Here is a 23,069-nt window from a genome sequence, read left to right on the forward strand (position 1 = left end):
GTGATTTGAGCTTGGTACTAGTCATTTCGATGTGAAACCTCGACCGAGCAAAGCGTCCAATATCTTCGTTCTTTCCCTCAGATTGCTACAGTTCGAGATTGAAGAAGACATCAATTATCCAATGTCACTCTCAGTCGCATGAGCTGAGAACCACGAAGGCTTGAAATCTATTTTTGAAATAAAAATAGAAAATATTTTCTTTATTTTTAGAAAAAATAAGAATAGAAACAAAGCCGTCAAAAAGGACAAGTCAGCTCTTCAGAAAATGGGAGAATGGATCCACTCTCAGGTATCTCTTCACCGTACAGACTCATTCGTCTCGCATCTCGTTGCTGGGTAGGTGTGATGCACACCATTTGTCTCGGGTGAGAAAAACAAGGTTTTACTCATATCCGATACGTAGCGGTTTCATAAGACCAAAACGCAGCAAGCGATTACGTGGCATGTGTCACCAAGGAATTTGGCAACGATTTAATTTTATCAATGGAGTTTCCCAAAATTGCTCTTCACACGTTTTTCCTTTCCGCGTCATTCATTTCATCGAAGACAGATAAAAAGTCTAAAATTATTGTTCCCAAATTTTTTTTCCTTCTGGGGGGTTATGCTGTGCAGCAGAGATTTTTGAATAAACAAAAGAACCCCCCAAAGGCCCATACCAAGAAAACCAGAGAAAGATTATTCAAATCAAATCATTAGAAAAAGTCTATTTTCTTCGGCGGCTTCCTTACGACGACGAGAATCCCAGCTATAAGATCTACTGGTCATCACGCGTTTCAGACGCGAATGTTTCAATCTCATCTTGGCTGATCTGGTAAGGCAACGGTAGTCTTTCAGGCGGAAAACGGTGATCTAGAAAGTTGTGACGAGCTATTCTTTGGATTTCAGGAAAATTAACCGTATTCTTGATTCCAGGGATCTGGTTTGAATTGGATTTTGGTTCAGTTCGTCTGGCGAAGTTTTCTTGATCTTTTGAAGGGTCAAGAAAACTTGCCCATTTGGGTTTGATAGAAGCATCCATCCTTTATATGCTTAACACATGCAAGTCGAACGTTGCGTCTTTGGCTAGTTTCATCTGTAAATACCGAGGGAAAGAAGATTTTGAGAAGATAAGCAAATTGAAATTTTAAGAAGTACTGACTTGCTTTGGTGGAGGTAAAAGGAAAATGCTGGTTGGAATTAGTTTCTGAGGCTTGCCTTTTGGATTTCTTGCGTGCTTTTTCCTTTTTATTGATTTCACCATCGAGGGAGATACACATCAAGTTTAGTGATTTGCTCGTCAGTTTTTCCCTCGATGAGATGAGAAGAAAAATATGCGTCTGGGGCTCCGATTTGGGAACAGATGGACGTGACAAGAGTTGGCTTTGTTATGATACATATAATTGTTCTTCTCACTTTGGTTTCTGGGAGAGTACAAGAGAACAAAAGAACTGGGAAATTAATCTTTGGAGATGGAATTGCGGGTCCACTTCCTACGGAGATGGACAAAGAAGAGGTAGGCACTTCCCCTCCTCCCTTTTGTCCTTTGGTTGCTTGTTGTATCCTTTTTTTTTCGTGTTCTCATTCAAATGTGTATACTGTTGGTCTTTGTTGGCCTCAACATAAATTCCAAATGGGTTCATTATTTAAGCCTAATTCGACTTAAAGATAAAACTTTGTGCTTTCCATGACAAAAATTTTGATATTATCCAAGATTTTGATTATAGTATCTAACACAAGCATGTTCTTAGTTGTACCATGTGTCTGTGAAGTTTATATAATGCGGGAAGATGTATGACATACTGAACCAAAAAAAAAGAGAGAAGATGTTTGACATACAGTAGTGCAGAAAAGAATCTTACCCAAAAAAATGAAGGTAGAAGTCTAGGCCCTTCCTAGTAGGTATTGATACAATCATGTTACTATGTTTGTTTGGATGATAATCCTTCTACACTCCCAACTATGTGTGAAACATAAGTTATGAAAACGATCTTCACTAAGCTGTTCTTAAATTCTCAAGGCACTAGGGAGATTTTTCAACCAAACTTGGGGCGATTCATGCCTGTAGAAGTGTGCTAATACAGTTTTGACTAAACAACAATTCAGCCCTATCTAATCAAAATGAGGCCGGTACGGGTTGATCATACAACACTCTCGACACTCCTCTCCACTTCATGCATCTGCGTCTAATTCTTTGTGAAACCATTATCCAAAAACTTGATGATAGGGAGTTTAAATTCAAGAATATCAGTCTGTCCATAATGGATTGCTAATTTGAAAATAATGAACTTCCTATTTCAGTCTATGGTTGAAATCTTGGAAATTTCGCTTGAAATTCAGAAGGTTTTAATAATTAAGTATGACTCCCGCACACAGACACTGGATTGTCTTTTGTGGATGATGTCTTCTCCTACCCAGCCCATTACCTGTACATGCTACCAATAGCATCATATGACACTTTTTGCAGTGGATCAGTGGATTTCTTCTTCCATTTGGTGATCCATATCCAAGGATAACTTTTTGATGCAGCCTCAAATTAATTAGTGCTAGTTAACTGGGATCTTTTAAGAGAACCAGCTCAAATGGGACCAAGAAAGGTTTTCTTGAAATTTTGGTTGTGGTTTAATTGGGGGGGGGGGGGAGTGTTTGTGATGGGATGATTTTGCTCAGGATTGATATTTTTTTATGTATAATGGCTTAGTGATCTTGTATGGGATGGTTATGTTAGGCTTCAAATAGATGGTTAGAGTAACTTGAGTTGGGAAATTGGGGTTTGTAGGTGTTGGAATGAGATGAAAATTGGATGGAAGGTAGATACTAATGGGGGATAATCCTCCTAATTCGGAGATGTTTCGAAGGATAAATTATCTGGAATGTATAACAGCTTAGTGATCTCATACGGGATGGTTAGGTTAGGCGTCAAATGGATTAGGAGTAACCTCTTCAATTGGGGGGGGGGGGTTCTAGGTAATGGGATGACACTTGGATGGATGGTAGATAGTGAATAAGGGGATAATCCTCCTAGTTTGGAGATGTTTCAAAGGGTAAATTATCTGAGAGCTATGGAAGCCCCAAACTTTATTATGATATAAAGCCTATAAGTAGAACCACCCCCCAGGGGGGAGGGGTTGGTTTGTTAACCTGCCTTCCGCTTCCCATGCTGAAATTATACCTTTCAACCTTTCAGCTACAAACCTAGCCACTTAACCCTTTCCCGTCATGAAACTAAAAGCAAAATTAAATACGAAAAATTGGATGGCCAGTTTTGTCCTCCCAAATGATACAAATTAGTTCCTCAGTGATGTCCTGATCTACAAAGAAGGTAGATGAAGTCAAAGATATACAAGCAGAGTTAGCCAAGCAGTCAGCTACATGATTGCTTTAGCCAAGCAGTCAGCTACATGATTGCTTTCTTGAAATTAGTGGAAAGGTATGCTCCAACAAGGTCAATCATGTAGACAACCCCCTGGAACCAATACCAAAATTCCATAAGGAACTGTACGATGATCTGGGAGTCACAGAAAATGTCATGTTTTTAACTAAAAAAGTCCTTCCCTTATCCTGTAAAAAGACTAATAATAATTTGCAACCAGAGTCTTCTACTATTGCATGTTCGTCATATCTGAAAAACTCTGTATGTTCACCTTTGCTAAATACTCGATTGCAGGTAGAGCACTTTTGGATAAAGTGCAGCTCAGATCTGATACACAGGAAAGAAGCTGGCAAAAATTTCGACTTATTTCATCAAGAGGAAAGGGCCAGCGGTTCGTCTGAGGCCGATTCAAAAATATGGTCTCCGGCAAAAGGCAAGCTAGATGAAGGTATTCATCTGCTGCCTCCCCGAACAAAGCGAACTCTTTTGGGTTGTGTAAGAACTCAAAATCGTCGCTCTCTGATTTCTAGAGATGCAATCGGCTCTAGGGATTGGTACAAAAATCATCTTGGGTCTCTTTTTGGTTGGCCTCAATCTTCATTCGCTAGACACCACAGGAATAATGGTGAATCTCTTAGACTCCACAGCAGTAATGAGATACAACTCATGGCAGTACCACCTGCTGCTGCCCCTGGACCTGTAGTTGAAACACCTGCCTATAGTCCAGCACCATCTTCTGGTCCAGCCCCTGCTAGCTTCCAGGCTCCTGAATCTGAGCCCCCGGTTGAACGTCCAACACAGCCAGTTTCTCAACCAAGTTCGACTGATTCAAGTCTGCAACCTCCAACTAGTGGCCTTTCTTCTGTGAGTCCAGATTTGGCACCACAAAAGCAAAGTAGTAGCCAGCAAACTGTTGCTATTGCTGTTTCTCTAACTGCTGTTGGGACATTAGCTATTGCTGCACTACTCTTTCTTTGCTATCGTAAATTTCATAGAAATAATGGTGGCCCTGGAGATGGACAAAAAGATGACAGGCCGTTGCTTTCCTCCTTAAGTTTGTGCGATTTATCTGCTGGTATGTGTGCACTTGTCTAGTTTGTTTTTCTTTGGCCCCTGTACTATTTTCAGTTGTCAAGTATTAACTCTACAAATCTTTTCCTCCAACTTTCAGGTTCAAAGAAGCCTTTTGCTTCAGGAAACTCAATGAACACAGAGAAGATTAGAAATCAATCTCCTAGTATAAATAACAACAATGGAAGGGTTCCATCTTTGCACAGCAATGTGTCTGTGGAGGCTGATAATTATGGTTCCTCAGTAGCAGAAGTTCCTTCATCAGGAACAGTTGCAAGCTCTTCCATATCTGGTCTTGCCAGCAACATCCAAGTGGTGGTTCAATCTCCACCTTTAAAGCCTCCCCCTGGCAGGGCTGCTCCTCCTCCCCCTCCTCCTCCAGCACCTATGCCACCCGCTATGCAGCCTGCTCCACCCCCTCCTCCTCCACCCCCTGTGCCACCTTTTATGAAGCCTGGACCTCCTCCACCCCCACCAAAGGGTGTTTTCCCTCCACCCCGGCGAGCTCCACCAGCTCCCATTGGCCCTAAGTTGGCTATACCTTCGGTCCCCAAACCAAATCATTTAGAAAATTCTGATGGAGAAGCCCCCAAAACCAAGTTAAAGCCCTTCTTCTGGGACAAGGTTCTTGCAAACCCTGATCATTCAATGGTCTGGGATCAGATTAAGTCAGGTTCCTTCCAGTAAGTTGTGTAAACCTACAAGTTTTCCATAACACGGACAATGGATTAGATATCATAGGCTGTCAAGGGACTGATACAATCTATTCTACATTTGACAGGTTCAATGAAGAGATGATAGAAACCCTGTTTGGGTACAATGCTGCTGACAAAAACAAAAATGAGCACAAGAAAGCATTATCAGCTCTTGATCCCTCTCACCAGTTCATTCAGATTATTGATTCTAAGAAGGCACAAAATTTGGCAATTTTGTTGCGCGCATTGAATGTGACCACAGAAGAAGTCCGTGATGCGCTTCAGGAAGGTATGGTATTGGAGTGTATGAAGACAATGATCATTGGTTATATTTCTGCTCAACGTTACAAAACCAGAAAAAGTTACTTGGTCCAAGAATTTTTTGAAATTAAACCAAAGGGAGAACACATAATATCATCGGGAAAATTGCCCTATCGAAAAATTCTTATATTCATAATTCTATATACATCAGTCTTGTATGTTGACAAAGATGTTCTTTTATCCCATTACTACTGTTTGAACAACATAGCACATGACTTTCTTGAAAATGTGATTTCATTTAAAAGTTTTTTGTAGTGAGCCATTCAAGACAGCAAATCTTTATCAAGAATTGTATGACCTATCCTTTTTCAAGGGTTACATTGAACGGGGTTATGGGTGGGAATTCATCAATAGAGGAAATATAAATTTCTGATAATGAAATATTAAAATGTTGAATTAATCAACCAAATATCTCTTTTTCACTTTTTTGACCACCTGTTTTGTCAAATTCGTGAGGATCTTAACTTTGAGTTTATCCTAAAATAATTCAAGTTAATTTTTTTTCTTCCTGGTTATTTTGAAATTCAACAGTATTTGAAACCGTGGAGGATTGAGTCTTGAATAAGATAGTTTTGTTATGCATATTTTTGGATGAATGAGTTTTTGTTTATGTAGGGCCTTACAAAAAGGGAATGGAGTTTTTCGCAAACTGTCCAAAGCAGAAATATATGGATGTGCATCCCTAGTTCTGCTGCATGGAAGAATGTTATGGTAGTGCTTACCATTGGATATTTAGGAAATATATTGGTTAGGCCACATGTCAAATTTTAAACTCATAGATGTACAATCCCTAATGCATACACTCCTTTCAGTTTTGGCAGTCCAAGCATTTACTTGCAACCTCTTGATAGTCCTCAAACTTTCAATGCTATTTTGCCACTTACCCAACTCTACCTGTTTTGAAGCTTGACCTGTGAACAGATTCAGAAGATTTGGATCCTATCTGACCCGCCTCAAAACAACTAGTCAGTAAACAAATTCTGTGGTGGATGATTTATTTCTGTTCGTCTCTTGGAGCCCACCAATAATTAAAATCACCAATGCAAATGAGTGATTTTGTTGGTTACTCATATCCTGAAAAATCAATACTAACGCAAGTGGACTTATTTAAAAGTTTTAGTAGTGAAGTTGGGAAATCTTTTCATTTTACAAAATAGAAAGTCTGTTACTTTTCTTTTGAGTTTCAACCGAGGACTATGAGATTATGACTGGGGGGTCCAGATCATTGCTCCTATCCTGTTCCTGTCGCCTGTGGATAGCTTTCAAAGCAGATTAATGACGGCATTTGGATAAATTAACTCAAGAGCATGCATTGCTCTAAATTAGCTAAATCCTCTAAGCCTTCCCTCAGCTCCCTGAATCAGAGAGAAGAGGATGACTGAAGATGTAAAGTGTAAAATGGTTCCAAAGATATTTTAGGGCCTAGTTAAGAAGAAATTTGGTGAAAGTAAAACCCATAATTACATGAATTCTTGTACTTTTTGTTTTCGGTGATAAAAACTTCTCTATCATGGTTTTTGGTGCATTTTAACATGTGATGACTATTGTACTTGTAATGGACCAGGAAATGAGCTTCCAGTAGAATTCCTCCAAACTTTGTTGAAGATGGCGCCAACGGTAGATGAGGAGCTGAAACTTAGGCTATTCAATGGCGATCTTTCTCAACTTGGGCCTGCAGAGCGGTTTCTAAAAATGATGATTGATATCCCTTTTGCTTTTAAACGCATCGATGCTTTGCTTTTCATGTGTTCACTGCAAGAGGAAACCTCCACAATTAAAGATTCTCTTGCAACTCTGGAGGTAAAACTTTGGATCTCTCCCACTTGATCATCTTATAAGATTTCTACTTCATGGGTTTGTAAGTAGCAGCACTTACTACCATTCCGTGGATGACTTGCCAAAATCCCATAGTGTTATTAGTAAGATTTGGCCCTTGTTCTAGAATGTTATGGCACACAGCTGAGCAGGCTAGGGTGGATGGCCATGTGGTCATATTTAGAGGAGTAAGAATAATCATTGAATCATCCCATCTAAATATCAGGTGATCCATAAGTTAGGCCAAATAGGATATTTTCACAATATGATTAGTAGTTAGCCTTAAGACTAGCCATTCTTGACTTCCCTAGAAATATATACGAACTTCTTGTTCGTGACTGATTTAGGCTGATAGAAGCCAACTATCTAGGGGCCTGTCCAATGGTGGACTTGTCACCCTTGAGTGCGAGACACATGGCCATTTATGGCTCCTCCAAACATGTCATACAACCCTGTGACACATTGTACTAAGTTCTACCTTAATTAATTTATTAAAAATATAGAAAAATGGAAAAAAAAATTGATATTGACCTAATTCATCAAAGTACAGGGTTCACAAATTCCAGCAGAAACTAGAATCACCATGGAGTTTTGAATCAATTTTCAGTAGATATGCAATAACAGCAGGTCAAGAGCCCTAGCTGGTCAAAAGGCTGGTTGAGTCTTCTATAATGGTTGGGAAATCTGATCTTAAAGAACCATAAATCCAATGGAATGATTCCTAGAATTTGAAGAATCCAACTAACGTAGTTCTTGATTGGTAAGAGGCCAACTAGAAGTCCAGAACCAATAAATAGGCTCTACTATGAACAGGTAAGTTCAGCTAGGTCGAAACAGGGTTGGGTAGAGTCTGTTCGTTGGTTATGCCTGCTTGATTTAGGGGAGTCTATCAGTGAAGGTCACATTATGTTTTGACTTTGATGGTGGAAATAGGCAGAGTGGATTTGCAGCAGTAGTAGAGTTAGGTTTTGGGTTTTTGGATGGATAAGATGACTTTCTAGGGTTCATGATGATCAGATGAGACCAACGTGTATCAAGTTCTCTATGGAGCAGAGGAGAATTCAATCCAAATTTGGTGAAGCTCCTATGGTGGGAGGGGCTGTGATGATAATTGACCCCGATTTACAGAGGGGATTTTGTTGGAATGGGAAAATGCTGATGCATCACTTCAAAATCCCACCCCAACCTTGTTTAGTTAATTTGGGGTGATGAACTTGCAAAAGCTGATCGGTGAGTGCTTTGTCTGCTGATGTGGTTCTTCAGAATCCTAATACCTTGCAATTTAAAGTCCTATTAAATTAGAGGGAATTTGGTTACCGTTCATGGGGAAAGTAACTTTACCTCAACATTTGCATCTCAATAAAACCCCACCATGTGGGGCCCATTTCCCAACAATCCCACCACACCTTTCCCTCTAAACAAACTAGGCCTTAGGGTTTTGGGAAAATGAGAAACAAAGGAATTCCATGGTTGAGGCTATTCGAGGATTAGAAGACGAATAATAGGAGTTGGATAGATTCAAAACTTACCATTGTTGAAGTAATTCTTGGATAGCAGCTTGTTTGAAACTTTGATTAAAAACCAGAAGTCGAATGTAGTAGCGATGGGAAACAAAGAGAGGTTGAGCAAACCCCCTGGGCGTGATGTAAGCAAGCCAAACACCCCCCCCCCCCCAATCCCAAGCAGCAACAAGCTTCCATTGATTAAATTTCAAGTGTAGTGTTTGCTTCTGGTACAACCTTATATAAAACACTAATAGTAGGCTTCAATAATAAAAAGGAAAAGCCTAACTCAATCCTAACCAATTAGGTAACCTAAAGTGACTAGGAAAGTGAAATAACTTAACAGAGTCAAAATAGGAGTTCTAATAGAATTCTAATCCTGCTCTACTGAAACACTCACAAAAAATTACGAGCAACTTATATTGAACTACATAGAACCTGTTCAACGAATGAACCCAATGTGACTTAAAAGATACCAAATAAAGTACCAAACTAACTGATCCTGTATGCCACCGTATTACCATAGCTGAGGCCCCATAAAAGTGACCGTTTACAATGGAAGCCCATGGGATCAAAGGCCCAACTTAGACACATTCCTAACCACAAGCCTAGTTTGGTGATGAATCAGCATCACCTGCTTAGGAATCTCCAAACCCAAGAACTGATGAAGGTCTCAGCTAGTTCAGAATAGAGATCAAATTAAAATCTAAAGTAAAGATTGAAACAGAATTTTAAATCCAAGTGATGCAACACAACCAGAAGATACAATTCGCACTACAGTAACATGAGCAGTAGTAACCTAGGAGTTAGTTCTTCATATTTGATGGAACCCTCCAGCTTGCAAGAAGGTATTCAAAGCTCTATAGGAGTTAGTTCTTCCTGAATTATTCAAGTATCATGGTTCCAATTGACAAAAATAAAGGAGATATTCAAAGTTGTAATAACTATAAAGGCATCAAACTGATGAGTCATCCTATGAAACTATGGGACAGTGTCATTGGAACCCATTTGATGTAGCCGTGATTCTGGAGTTAAGGTTTTGTGATTGTTTCCTTAGAATTAAGTTTAGCCCAGAATCGTTTCCTATTGCGAACTGGCAAAGTAATTATCAAATCTAGGAATGGGAGATTTTGACAGACCTAGATGGAAAAGTTATGATGGGGAAGATTAGGGTTTTGGATAAAGATTGGGATTAACGATAATCTAAATGGGTTGTAGAAATTGATTAACAAATAAATGTGGAATGGGTTTAAGGTTTTGTTGAGAGGTATGGGATGAGCTAAGGTTGGTAGGAAAAGGAATGGGGTGAATTAGGGGTCTATATGAGTATGGTTTGAGATAGTCAGGGATGGACAAATTTGGTATGGATTGGTTTTGGGATGGTTACTGTTTAACAAATCCTCATGGGATGGTTTTGAGATACCCAAAGTCAATATGGGTTGTAACTTGTAACAAAGAAACATGTGGTGTGTTTAGTGATACCCAGTCTTACTCTAGGATGATGAAGGAAACATGCAATTGGGTATGGGTGGTTTTAGGGATGATGAAAGGAGGAATGTAAAGAGATTGGCTTTTAGACGGTTCTTGGGATCATGGTAAGTTATTGGGCACTCTCTTGATCTCTTCTCTTTTCTTTCTTTGTTTTCTTCTCTTTTCTCTTTGGGTTTTTAGATCTGCCACAAGAATGAACTGGTATACAGGGGACAGAAGGGGAGAAAGAGGGAGGGGGAGGGTCGGGGTTGTCCTAGGGTTGCCGCAAGGATGGGGGAGGGATCTTAGGTTTGTTGCAGGGGTGGGAGGGGGCTGTTGGGGCTGCTGAGGGTTGGGAAGGAGGTGGGGAAGCTTGCATAAGAGAGGGAAATGGTTGGGGGGGGGGGGATTGTGAGTGAGAGAGAAGGGGGAAGGGGGCTGGCTGCTGTACTTGTAGATGCTGCTGGTTTGTTGAACCAATGCTGGAGATTGGTAGAACTTGCTGGAACTTGAAGAAGATGCTCTGGCCGTGGCCCCCTTAAGAAAACCATGACTCAATTCCCACAAATTCAGATTGTTGTGTTCAATTCAACTTAACTTTACAATGAGATGGGTGGGATAGCTTTACAAGTGGAGGAAAGACTTAAACTCTAATTAGGAAACAAAACTTAACTCAACTAGGAAATCCTTTATAGACTAGGATTTGCTTTACAACTCAATTAAATAACAACCACAAATAAAAGAAAATAACTTGCATAATAATAGCTAATCTTCCAAAAGGAATCTTAATTTAAAATAGATTCCAATCTGGACTTGCGCTCTAACTAGGACTCTTATTGCTAACCCAATTAAAGATGTAAAATCAGATTTCGACTCACAAAAATAAGACAAATATTATTGGACTAAAATAATTAGCAAAAGAAGTGAGAAAATAACCATTATACCTCTAATAGGGTTTGGTCAGCCCACTAGGTGTGCCACTTTGGTTGGGCTCTAGGGCCCAAATTATGGGTTCGGCTAGGGAGAGCATTCCTACTTATATCACTGTTTGAGCTTATTACTTGAGGATACACAGAGTCTCTTTCTGTTGCATGTGCCATTGTTGTTTCTCCTCATCAAATCCATTGTTGTCTTCGTCACCAACCCTTGGATAGTTTAAGAGAAGTTACATTCTACTTTTCATTCTTTATCTAGTTTAGAATGTTACTCAAGTCAGTTTAGGTAGCGCCACCGTGAGTTTTCTCCTAGAGTCAATAATAGGCCTACTTTTCCTTTTGCATTAGTACATCCTGACGTATAGCAGCCATACCTTATTTCTTCAAAGTTAGTTTCAGATATTCTGTGATTTTTGTTGATGACCATGCTAGGTCACTTGCTTACTTAATGAAAAACCATCTTGAGTTGTTTTCTATACTTTGTGCTTTTGTGTTGGAATCAAAACCTGTTTGATGTGAATGTGTGGATCTTACATAGTGATAATGCTATAGAGTATTTTTATGCTCCTTTTCTTGAGTTTGTGACACGAGATGGTATGCTTCTGAGTTTTCCTGCTTTAGCAAACCACAACAAAAGATGGCAGAGAGGAAAAATCGCTACGTGATGGAGGTCACTGTTCCTTGATGTTTGAAATGAAGGTTCTTAATGTTTTTGGGGCTGATGTTGAAAGACCATAACGGATTTGTTATGGTTTGAATTTGATTTTTGAATTCAATTTTTGGATTCAAGTTTTGAATTCAATTTTTGGATTCAAGTTTTGAATTCAAGTTTTTAAATTTGAATTCAAGTTTTTTATTTTGAATTCAAATTTGAATATTGTAAACGAATTTTGTACAACAGCCATGCTTATTTATAAATACATAAGACTTACCCATTAAGGTAAGCAACTTACTTATCAAAATTAGAGTTTTTCTTTGCATTCTTTCATGGTATTAGAGTTAAGGTTTTGAGATTTTTTTTCCTTCACAAAACACTACATTTTCAATGGCCATTGCTAACACTCCATTCCCCATTACCAATCTCTCCAACCTTGTTTCTGTCAAGCTTGATAGAGCAAATTATCTCATGTGGAGAGAACAATTAGAATCCATTTTTATTACCTATGATCTTATGCATCATCTTGATGGTACTGGATCAATGCCAAATCAAACTATCACTACTGGAGGAACTCAAACGCCGAATCCAACATTTCAAACCTGGAGAAAGAATGATCATTTTGTTCGAGCATGCATCAATGCCACCCTTACACCGTCTCTTTCTTGTCATATTCTTGGCCTTCAAACAAAGAAAATGTATGGGATTCTCTTGCACAACTTTTCCAACAACAGTCCACTGCTCGAAGGACTTATCTTCGCAGTGAATTGCAGATGATCAATAAAGGAACGAGCACAATTATGGACTATCTTCACAAAATTAAGTCCATCGCTGATTCCTTAGTGGCAATCAATGACATGGTAAATGATTCTGACTTGGTAGCATATACATTAAATGGTTTTGGTTTGAATTATCTCACTTTCATCATCACTGTGGAAAATATTACCCCACCCGTTACCTTTACCAACCTAAGGGCCAAACTACTTACTCATGAGCAACGGTTACGCCGTGACTATGGGAACACCCAATCAATCTTAACTGATTCCCATTCCCCTACTGCATTACTTGTTACAGATCAGCTTAAATTTAGTTTGCCTAATAATAGTATTAATTCCTATCCACCCAACAACCGAAACCCACCTAGATCTGACTTCCGAAATTCATCAAATGGCCCTCTAAAATCTTAAAATTCCTATAACCGACCAAACCAAAACACCTTTAATACTAATTCCTTCAAATGTCAAATATGTGCTAAGCAAGGCCATTCGGTCAACAGATGCTATTTCCGTTATGCTCAGAGCCGAAATAATCGTAATCCACCACCTCACATTCCTTATGCTGGCTTACATGGTACCCAAAATACCCAACACATTACACCACAGAATGATGCACAATGGATACCGGATTCAGGTGCTACCAATCATATGTCATTTGATCCAGCCATGCTACATCGATCTGCCACTTACAAAGGAGAAGACCAGGTTTCAGTTGGTGATGGTAAGAAACTCCTTATAACTCATATAGGCTCCTCAACTTTGAAAACAAATTCAAATCAGTTATCTCTTAATTACATACTAATAGTTCCCCAATTGTCAAAGAATTTAATTTCCATTTCTCAACTTACGTCTGACAATAATTGTTCTGTTGAATTTTTTCCATGGGGTTTCTGTGTTAAGGGTTTGGAGTTAGGCATCACTCTACTGAAGGGTCCAATTAAAGATAAATTGTATTCTTTCTCAGCCAATGCTGTGCCTCCTTTGGCTCTTTATGGAAATAAAGCTCCTTCTGATATTTGGCATCGCTAGCTTGGTCATCCTTCTTCTGTAGTACTTACTCATTTGAGAAATAATGTCTTATTTAATTCCTTTGAAACACTTGGATCCAATAAAATTTGTGACGCTTGCCAACTTGGCAAACATCACAAATTACCATTTTCTATTTCAGTTAGTTGAACTACTCAACCATTACAGCTTATTCATTGTGATTTGTGGGGTCCCACTAAAACTTTGTCAATTAGTGGATTCAATTCATATATTATTTTTGTTGATGATTTCAGTCGATTTACTTGGTTTTATCCTCTGCAATTTAAATCTGATGCAATTCATTGTTTCAAGCATTTTAAAAATATGGCTGAAAATTTGCTTTCTACTTCTATTAAATTTTTTTAAAGTGATGGAGCCTTAGAGTTAACAAGGGGAGCTTTCAAAAACTATCTTGATGAATGTGGCATTGTATCCAGGATTTCATGTCCTCATACTCTAGAACAAAATGGAGTTTTAGAAAGAAAACACAGACACATTACAGAGATGGGTTTATCCCTTCTATTCCAAGCTCACATGCCCAAAGAATATTGGTTAGAAGCCTTTACTGCTACTGTCTATTTAATAAACCGGTTACCTACACCGGTATTGCAAGGAAAATTTCCTCATGAAGCACTATTTGGCTTAAAACTAGATTATTGTTTATTGAGAGTTTTTGGCTGCCTTTGTTACCCCAACTTAACACCCTATAGAGAAGACAAATTATCGCCAAAGTTCAAGGCTTGTGTCTTTCTTGGTTACAGTCTTTATCACAAGGGTTATAGATGCTTAGATAAGGACACTGGCAAGGTATATTTATCTAGACATGTTATTTTTTAAGAAAAGGAATTTCCCTTTTCAAATCCCCCATCACACCAATCATCAAACAAACCACCAGTCGAACTTATTTCTCTACCTATTTTCATCCCACACACCCCACCAAATGTGCCTCCACTCACTTCACTTTCTTCTTCACCTATTTCAAACAACCAACCATCACAAACAACCCCTACAATATCATCACCAGCCATATCAAATGGCAAATCCAACTTAAGATGTTAATCAATCCCCACCAACAATAGACCGACCACAGCCCCAACCATCTCATCCTATGATTACTAGGAGTAAAGCCAATTCCGCCAAACCAAAAACCCCTCTCTCTTTACTCACTATTAGACACCCAATACCTCAAATCTTTCTTACCACTATCTCCAACATCCCAACTGAACCTAAAACCTACAAATCAGCCTCAAAAGACCCAAAGTGGATTGATGCAATGCAAAAAGAATACAAAGCCTTGATAGACAATCAGACTTGGAACTTGGTGCCTTATTCTAAGGGTATGAATATTGTAGGTTGTAAGTGGGTGTACAGGATCAAAACAAAAAGTGATGGTTCCATTGAGAGATACAAGGCACGATTAGTTGCCAAGGGGTTCAACCAGCAGGCAGGAGTGGACTTTCATGAAACATTTAGTCCAGTTGTAAAGCCAGCCACCATTCAGACAATATTAACCGTTGCACTATCAAAGTCATGGCTAGTACATCTACTTGATGTGAAAAATGCCTTCTTGAATGGCAACTTAGTTGAAGATGTTTACATGGAACAACCATAGGGGTTTGTTTCCACATCTAAACCAACACATGTTTGTCATCTACAAAAAGCAATTTATGGTCTCAAGCAAGCTCCACGAGCTTGGTTTCACAGATTCAAAACATACTTACAAGGAGAAGGTTTCAAGCAAAGCGTGACAGGTTCTTCCATGTTTACACGCAAAACCCAAGGTACAATGACAATATTGTTGTTATATGTAGATGATATAATATTGACAGGAGCCAATGAAGCTGCAATTCAAGAGGTTATTCAAAGCCTGAGCAAAGAATTTGCAATGACAGATTTGGGACACTTGCATTACTTCTTGGGAATTGAGGCTAATCAAAGTTCAGATGTTCTTTTACTCACTCAAAGTAAATACTCTATCGATTTATTAAAGTCTATATGAATGGAGACTTCAAAGCCATGCACAACCCCAATTGCAATTGGAACAAAGTTATCATCAACAACAGGTTATCCCCTACCTAATCCAACACCATACAAGCAATTAGTAGGAGCCTTACAATATCTGACGATCACTAAACCAGATATTTCCTATGCAGTCAATCAAGTGTGTCAGTTGATGCAATCTCCCACAGAAGATCATCTACAAGCAGCAAAACGTATTTTACGTTATGTCAAGCATACTATTGGTGCTGGTGTTCTCTTGAAACCAACCCAACTTTCTTTCATAGTTGCTTACACTGATGCAGATTGTGCAGGATGTCCAGACACTGCCGATCAACTAGTGGGTTTTGCACTTTTCTTGGGGATAATTTATTATCATGGTCTTCCAAGAAACAATCTACAATATCTAGATCAAGTATGGAAGTTGAGTACAAATCCCTTGCCATCACAACATCTGAGTTACTATGGCTATCTTATGTTCTACGTGATTTGCAAGTGCAACTTCCAAGAGGAATGGACATTTATTGTGATAATGTGTCTGCAACACAAATGGTTGCAAATCCAGTGCTACATGCTCGCACAAAACATATAGAAGTGGACTATCATTTTGTCTGAGACTTGGTTCAGAACAACACCATAAAAGTGCACTTTGTTTCGGTCAGATGATCAAATTGCAGATGTGTTTACTAAGGGCTTAACATCACAAGCTTTCTTCAAGCATAGAGACAAACTCTTGCACTTGCCAATGCAGAGTTTGAGGGGGGATGAAAGACCATGACGGATCTGTTATGGTTTGAATTTGATTTTTGAATTCAATTTTTGGATTCAAGTTTTGAATTCAAGTTTTTAATTTTGAATTCAAATTTGAATATTGTAAACGAATCTTGTACAACAGCCATGTTTATTTATAAATACATAAGACTTACCCATCAAGGTAAGCAACTTACTTATCAAAATTAGAGTTTTTCTTTGCATTCTTTCAGATGCTATTTTGACTGCATGCTTTCTCATAAATCTTATGAGGATGTATCCCTCACTCAATCCTATTTCCTCATACCTTATTATTTCTTGTTCCACCTCATGTTTTGTTGTTGTACTTTTTTTGAGATTATTGTACTAGGTTGTCCACATTGGATCCTGGGGCACTTAGGTGTATATTTCTTGGTTAGTCTTGGACTAAGAAAGGGTATCATCGTTGTCCTCTAGACTTGCAAAAATACTTTGTCGCTGCTGATTTATCATTCTTTGAGTCCACCCCATTTTACTTATCTTCTGTTTCTTCCAACAAATTGGACAATGACCTCCCTATCTATGTGGTTCACTTATCTACATAGTCCTCTCTAGGTGTTCCAGCCCAAGCTCCAGATGTTCAAATTCACATTTATACAAGGGGTGCTTGTGTAGTTGTTACTCCTCTGCCACTCACTAGTCTGCCACGTCCTCCTTACATGTAGATCTTCCTACAAGTACTCCTGTTGCCCCCATTCATTTCAAATCTTGATTACCTATATTTCACTAGAAAGGTATTTGTAGTTGTACTGAGCATCCCATTGCTAGCTACGTCTCTTACTTTTCTGATTCCCCTACTTTCATATCCTTTTTGTCTACTGGTGATTCTCATCCCTTGCCTATGGCAGAAGCATTATCTAATCTTGGAAGGAGGATAGCTATGGAGAAGAATTGTCTTTTTACAACAAAATGAAACCTGAGATCTTGTTCCATTGCCCCCTAGAAAGTCTGTAATTGGTTAGTGCGGATATTTACTATGAAGGTTAATCCTGATGGTTCCCTTGCTCAACTAAATGCAAGGTTAGTTGCAAAAGGTTATGCCCAAATTATAGTGGATTACTTGTATACTTTTTCACTGTGACGAAGCTCATGTCTATCCGCCTCTTGATATCTCTGGCTGCTCTTATTGATGGGTTTTGTGGCAACTGGATGTCAAAAGTACTTTTTTGCATAGTACCCTTCAAGAGGAGGTGTACATAGAGCAACCTCTGGAATTTGTTGCTTAGGGGAGACTGGTATGCTAGCATGCAAGTTGAAGATAACCCCTGAATCGCTGTAAACTATCTCCACGTGTGGTAAGTACTCTGGGTTATCTCGATGCAAAAATGATCATTCAGTGTTCTATCGGCACTCACATGTATGGGAGATTTTATTGATAGTATATGTTGACGACATCATTATTTTAGGGGATGATTTTGTTGGGATAGATACATTGAAGACATATCTCTAACAGAAGTTTCAAACTAAGGACTTAGGCAAGCTAAAATATTTCGTTGGTGTGGAAGTTGCTCAATCCACAAAGGAGGTGTCACTTTCTCAACGGAAATGTGTTTTTAATTTACTCACTAAAAAATCGAAACATCTTGAGTCACCTAAGGACCAGCATGTGAAATTTGTTCATGTAGGAGAGGAACTATTGACGATCCTCAAAGGTATAGAGATTGGTGGATAAACTTAAATACGTAACAATCTAATAGGGACCCTCGTATCTAGACTCACAAAATACGAATTACAATAAGAAAATTAGATAACTCTGGTTCTGATTGTGCTAGTCACCTCCTACAACATGATGCCCTCAGCCAAAGGCTGCCTGAGAACACTCAAAAACAACACATTCAAGTGTTAGGGCTTCCTTGAAACTTATCCAATTGAATTCCTGTCAACTTTTCCGATAAACTCAATCCACGACATCCCCTTCCAAGTGTTGGAGAGCCATGCCCAATTGATTTTCATTCTCAATATAATGTCCCTAACAAAAGAAAGTATAATTTCCCTGCCCCTTGCATTTACGCTCCCTTTACTGCAAAACATGGACTATCCGGTCTCCATCTCTCTTCTTTTGGATCAAACTCATTCAAATACCAATTTATAGGGACTCTCCTATCTGGACTCATGAAATATGAATTACAGCAAGAAAATAAGGATAACTCTGGTTTTAATGGTGCTAGTCATCCCCTACAACAACATGCTGCCCTCAACCAAAGGCTGCTGAAAAACGTTAATAGAAGAACCCATACCCTCATCTCACATCTTCCCCCTTTTTATAACCACCAACAGCAATTTGTTATGTTAACCTTCTCTCTCCTCCACGTGTCATGGTCTCATGGGCCTATCACAATCACTTGACCAGACATTGCTTTTCCTGTTAGTGTGGTGAACCAGTTTCTTTTCTCGCCTACGACATCCCATTTGGAGGCAGTTATGCATATTCTTTGTTATCTCAAGAAAGCACCGAGGAAAGGAATCGTTTATTGGAATCATGGGCATAGCAGGAGGAAGGTCTCTCTTTTGTTGACTGGGATGGATCTCTAGTGAACAAAAGGTCAACCACTGGGTGCTGTACTTTTGCAAAGAGGAAATTTTGTTTCCTGGAAAAACAAAGGTAGGTTATTGTTGCTCGCTCCTGTGCAGGAATCAGTATATAGAGCTTTGACTCTTTTAACTTGCAAAATGATGTGGTTGCAGCAACTTATTTTGAATTGGCTTCAAGGTTCCAACTCCTTTGCAACTGTGGTTTGATAATCAGATTGGCAATTCATATTGCTTTTATTCCTATGTTTCGTGAGAGGACGAAACATATTGAGGTGATTGTTATTTTCTCAAGGAGAAGATACAAGGTGGATTGGTTGCTCCTAGTCATGTCAAAACTAGTGAATAGTTAGTAGATATTTTCACCAAGGCTTTTGAGAATTGATTATATTTGTAACAAGCTGGGCATGCTCAATGAATATGCTCTAGCTTGAGGGGAGTGTTGGAGAATATTTCCCTTGCGTCTAGCACCAAAGTTGAGATCTCCAAGGATCTTCCTTGGGGCTTTATTTTTTATATATTTTGCCTTATAAAAAGGCTGCCTTGTTTCACACTTTTATGCAATAAATCCAGCCTCTCTTGTTCTCTCTCTCTCTCTCTTCCTCTCAATTTCTATTCTTCATTATTAGATTGACATCCTCCATCACTTGCTAGTGGCCAGACCTATTTTTCTCTTGCAACTCTTAATTTCCTTACTTCTATCATGGTAAACCAATCAAAGAGTCATCCAGAGAAGATAGCCAATGGTAGAATAATTGGGGATCCAATTTATTCACTCTGCTCGTTGAACTCAACCTTAACTCTCTGTTTATAACCAGTGATATTAGAACTGTGCTCCACCAAAGTGCTCTTGGAAGAAGCCTGTTACATGGGAACTGGTGGAATGAAATGCAATCTCCGGTGAACCCTGGGAATTTCCTAAGAGTCTGGTGTTAGGGAGGGATTAGAATCAGCAAATTGCTGTTATATAGCAACCTTTAAATTTTATAGCTGTAAAACAATCTCAAGTCAACTGATTGGGTCTTGTATGGTGAGTCGGTCATATTTCCTAGGCGCATTGCTGGCCATGGCTTTGATACCAATTGATGTGAATTTAAATCACCTTCTGGAAATTCCAGCAGGAACCATAATTGCAGTGAATAGTTTTATGCCACATCTCAGGAGATTGCAGGAACAGCAGATTTAGTGATCTGATCTGGTGTGATGGCCTGTGAAGTTCTCTATTCTGGGTGGAGAATATAATATATATAATGAGGCTAGAGCGGTAATTTGCTGAATGACACCTTTACAGAGAACATACCCTCTTTTTAGTCACATTAAAGTTCTGAATAACAGAATTCATTAATTCACAACAGAGCAAGAAAGAGAAAACAAACCAGTTTATTAATTTCTCTTATTCTTTGTTTGATTTGTTTTCTCTTTCTTGCTCTGTTGTGAATTTATGAATTAACTGGTATTTTTTTCAATTAAAAAGGTTGGAAAAGGTGGGATCCACATCCTCTGTAATTCCTTTCTCTACAATTCCTTACAATTCCCTAGGATTGTGCCATGTGGCATTTAAGTAATCCAATGGTTACCCAACAAACTAGAGTTTAAATAAAATCCAAATTTATGGGTAGGTTTAAATTGGGTAACCGTTGGATTACTTAAATGCCACATGGCACAATCCTATGAGGGAATTGTAGGGAAAGGAATTACAAAGGATGTGAATCCCAAAAGGTGGCATTTATTAACATACTGGACTGTATGTAGGCACCTTTATATATGTATTTGGAACATATGACTTTCTTTGGTTTCCCCTCATCCTTACCTAAAACCTTTTGAGTTAACAAATGGGTTTTCAAGATAATTTCGAAGTTATTACGAGATTTCCATTCTTAGTATTTCTCATTGTCTTGCACACTTTTTTGAGTACATGTGAATGATAGGATTTACAATTGTCAAAAAGGGGGGGGGGGGAAGAAAAAAAAGAATAGGATTTTACTCTCTGTAAGGGTAAAAAAGTAGTTCCCTCTACATGCACGCAAAAAACATAATTTTTTTTCCTTCGTTAATGAAGGACATGGTGCTCATAATACAGACTAATTACTTTCCATGCGTTTGGTCTTTGTTCCTTTAACGTTAAGGTTGTTTATGGCAGGTAGCTTGCAAGGAACTGAAAAGCAGTCGGCTGTTCCTGAAACTCCTAGAAGCTGTTCTGAAGACTGGCAATCGGATGAATAATGGTACCTACCGTGGTGGTGCACAGGCATTCAAGCTTGACACACTCTTGAAACTGTCTGATGTTAAAGGAATTGATGGCAAGACCACACTCTTGCACTTTGTTGTACAGGAAATAATCCGCTCTGAAGGTGTGCGGGCCGTCCGTGCAGCCAAAGAGAGCCAGAGCATGTCCAGTTTGAAATCAGATGATCTTCTTGAGGATTGTCTCAATGATACAGAAGATGTCTATAGCAGCCTTGGTCTTCAGGCTGTTTCAGGTCTGAGCAATGAATTACAAAATGTGAGGACGGCAGCTGGATTGGATGCTCATATATTGGCAGGAATGCTGTCTAATATTGGCCAGGCATTGATGAGGGCGAAAAATTTTCTGGGCAAGGACATGATGAATGTAGAGGAGGACAATGGGTTCCACAGTATGCTTAGGAGTTTTGTTGAGCGTGCAGAAGTTGAAATCACGTGGCTGCTGAAGGAAGAGAATAGGATCATGGCCCTAGTAAAGAGCACAGCTGATTACTTCCATGGGGATACAGGGAAGGATGAGGGTTTGCGTTTGTTTGTGATTGTTCGGGATTTCTTGATAATTTTGGATAAAGTATGCAGAGAGGTGGGAGAAACACAAAAGAAGCGAGCGAAAATGCCTAGAAACAAGGAAACCATCAGTGTGCAATCTTCTCCAGATAGTCGTCAGCCATCATCTCCGGACATACGTCAGAAGCTTTTTCCGGCAATCAAAGAGCTACGGGTGAATGATGATAGTTCAGATGAGGAGAGCTCATCTTCTTAATTTTCATTGGTGTACAAGGTACAAGTGTTCTTGTTGAATACATAATTTTTGGCTTTCAGATGAGCAGTAAACCCATTACTGAAGGTAAGTTTCGGTCAGTTTGATATCTTTGGCACTTTTCCTTATTTTTCTCTCTCAGGAGGCCCCAAAAGCTCGGTGAAGGTTCTATCAGGTGCTGCAGAGATCATGAGCCGCTTTTGAAATTCTTGCTTGCTGAGACTTGTGAGGCTGTGGGTATTCATCCTTAATTCTTGTTGTTAGTTTCAAAGATCAGTCCCAATGTAATTAGCAACGACATCTACGATCCACTCTAAGACATTCAAAGGGTGGTAAAACTATCAGTACATTACAACCACCTGAAACTAACATCGCCTAGTCGTCGAATACTTCGACATTCCTGCTTTATTCTGTACGGGCCTTTATGGGGGATTCTGCATTATGAATTTTAAGATTCTTTTAGTTTGTAAAGGAGGAAAAAAGAAAGAAAAAGAGATTGAATTGAAAATTTCGTTTCACCATCAGGTATATAGTTCGGAGAAATTCGAACTTTGTTTGATTGTTCTCAGTGCTCTATTTGTGTTTTTGTTTTTTCTTCTTTTTCCGTTGATTGAAATTGTTGACCATGATGATGTCATAGTGGTTGATATTTTATTGTTGAAATTGTAAGACATCAGGCAAAAATTCTTTTTCTTTTCAAAGGCAGTTTTATTAGGTGGCGTTTGGTCCGCAACGTGAACGGGCGAACATGTTTCTAGGGAACATGAGCGGGAAGTAGGTCGTAGAGTCAAATTCCTAAAAAAAATCATGTTTGGTTATCCTGATTCTGAAAGTGAATCTGTCAGAATTAGCATTTGGTTACCCTGATTCTGAAAGTGAATCTGTCAGAATTAGCATTTGGTTGCCGATTCGAAAGTGAAGCGAATTAGCATTGGTACCCCGATTCGAAAGTGAACGTTGATATTTTATTTGATTAACGAAATAGCATAACAATAATTTGTCAAAATTCAATACATCAACCATGAAATTATTGAGACACATTTATTGGTCAAGATTAAATATTAGTAATTAAACATTAAATTATTAAAACTCAGTTATAGGTTCCAACTTCCAACTTAGTAGAGTTCTTAACAA

The 23,069-nt window shown here is 38.9% G+C and overlaps 1 protein-coding gene across 1 annotated transcript; it reads left to right on the top strand.

The window, feature by feature from the left end:
• The first annotated feature begins 534 nt into the window (after positions 1-534).
• On the top strand, positions 535-22,643 carry LOC149004378 (uncharacterized). Its single transcript, XM_089168173.1, has 7 exons — positions 535-1,492; positions 3,644-4,424; positions 4,521-5,103; positions 5,202-5,404; positions 7,001-7,236; positions 21,072-21,956; positions 22,078-22,643. Exons 1-6 carry the CDS (start codon positions 1,340-1,342, stop codon positions 21,936-21,938), a joined length of 2,823 nt encoding a protein of 940 aa, XP_089024299.1. The 5' UTR covers positions 535-1,339; the 3' UTR covers positions 21,939-21,956; positions 22,078-22,643.
• The last annotated feature ends 426 nt before the right edge of the window (positions 22,644-23,069 follow it).

This window comes from Hakea prostrata, chromosome 9 (genome assembly GCF_041222555.1).
Source record: "Hakea prostrata isolate BN-2017 chromosome 9, UWA_Hpros_2, whole genome shotgun sequence".
Lineage (NCBI taxonomy): Eukaryota > Viridiplantae > Streptophyta > Magnoliopsida > Proteales > Proteaceae > Hakea > Hakea prostrata.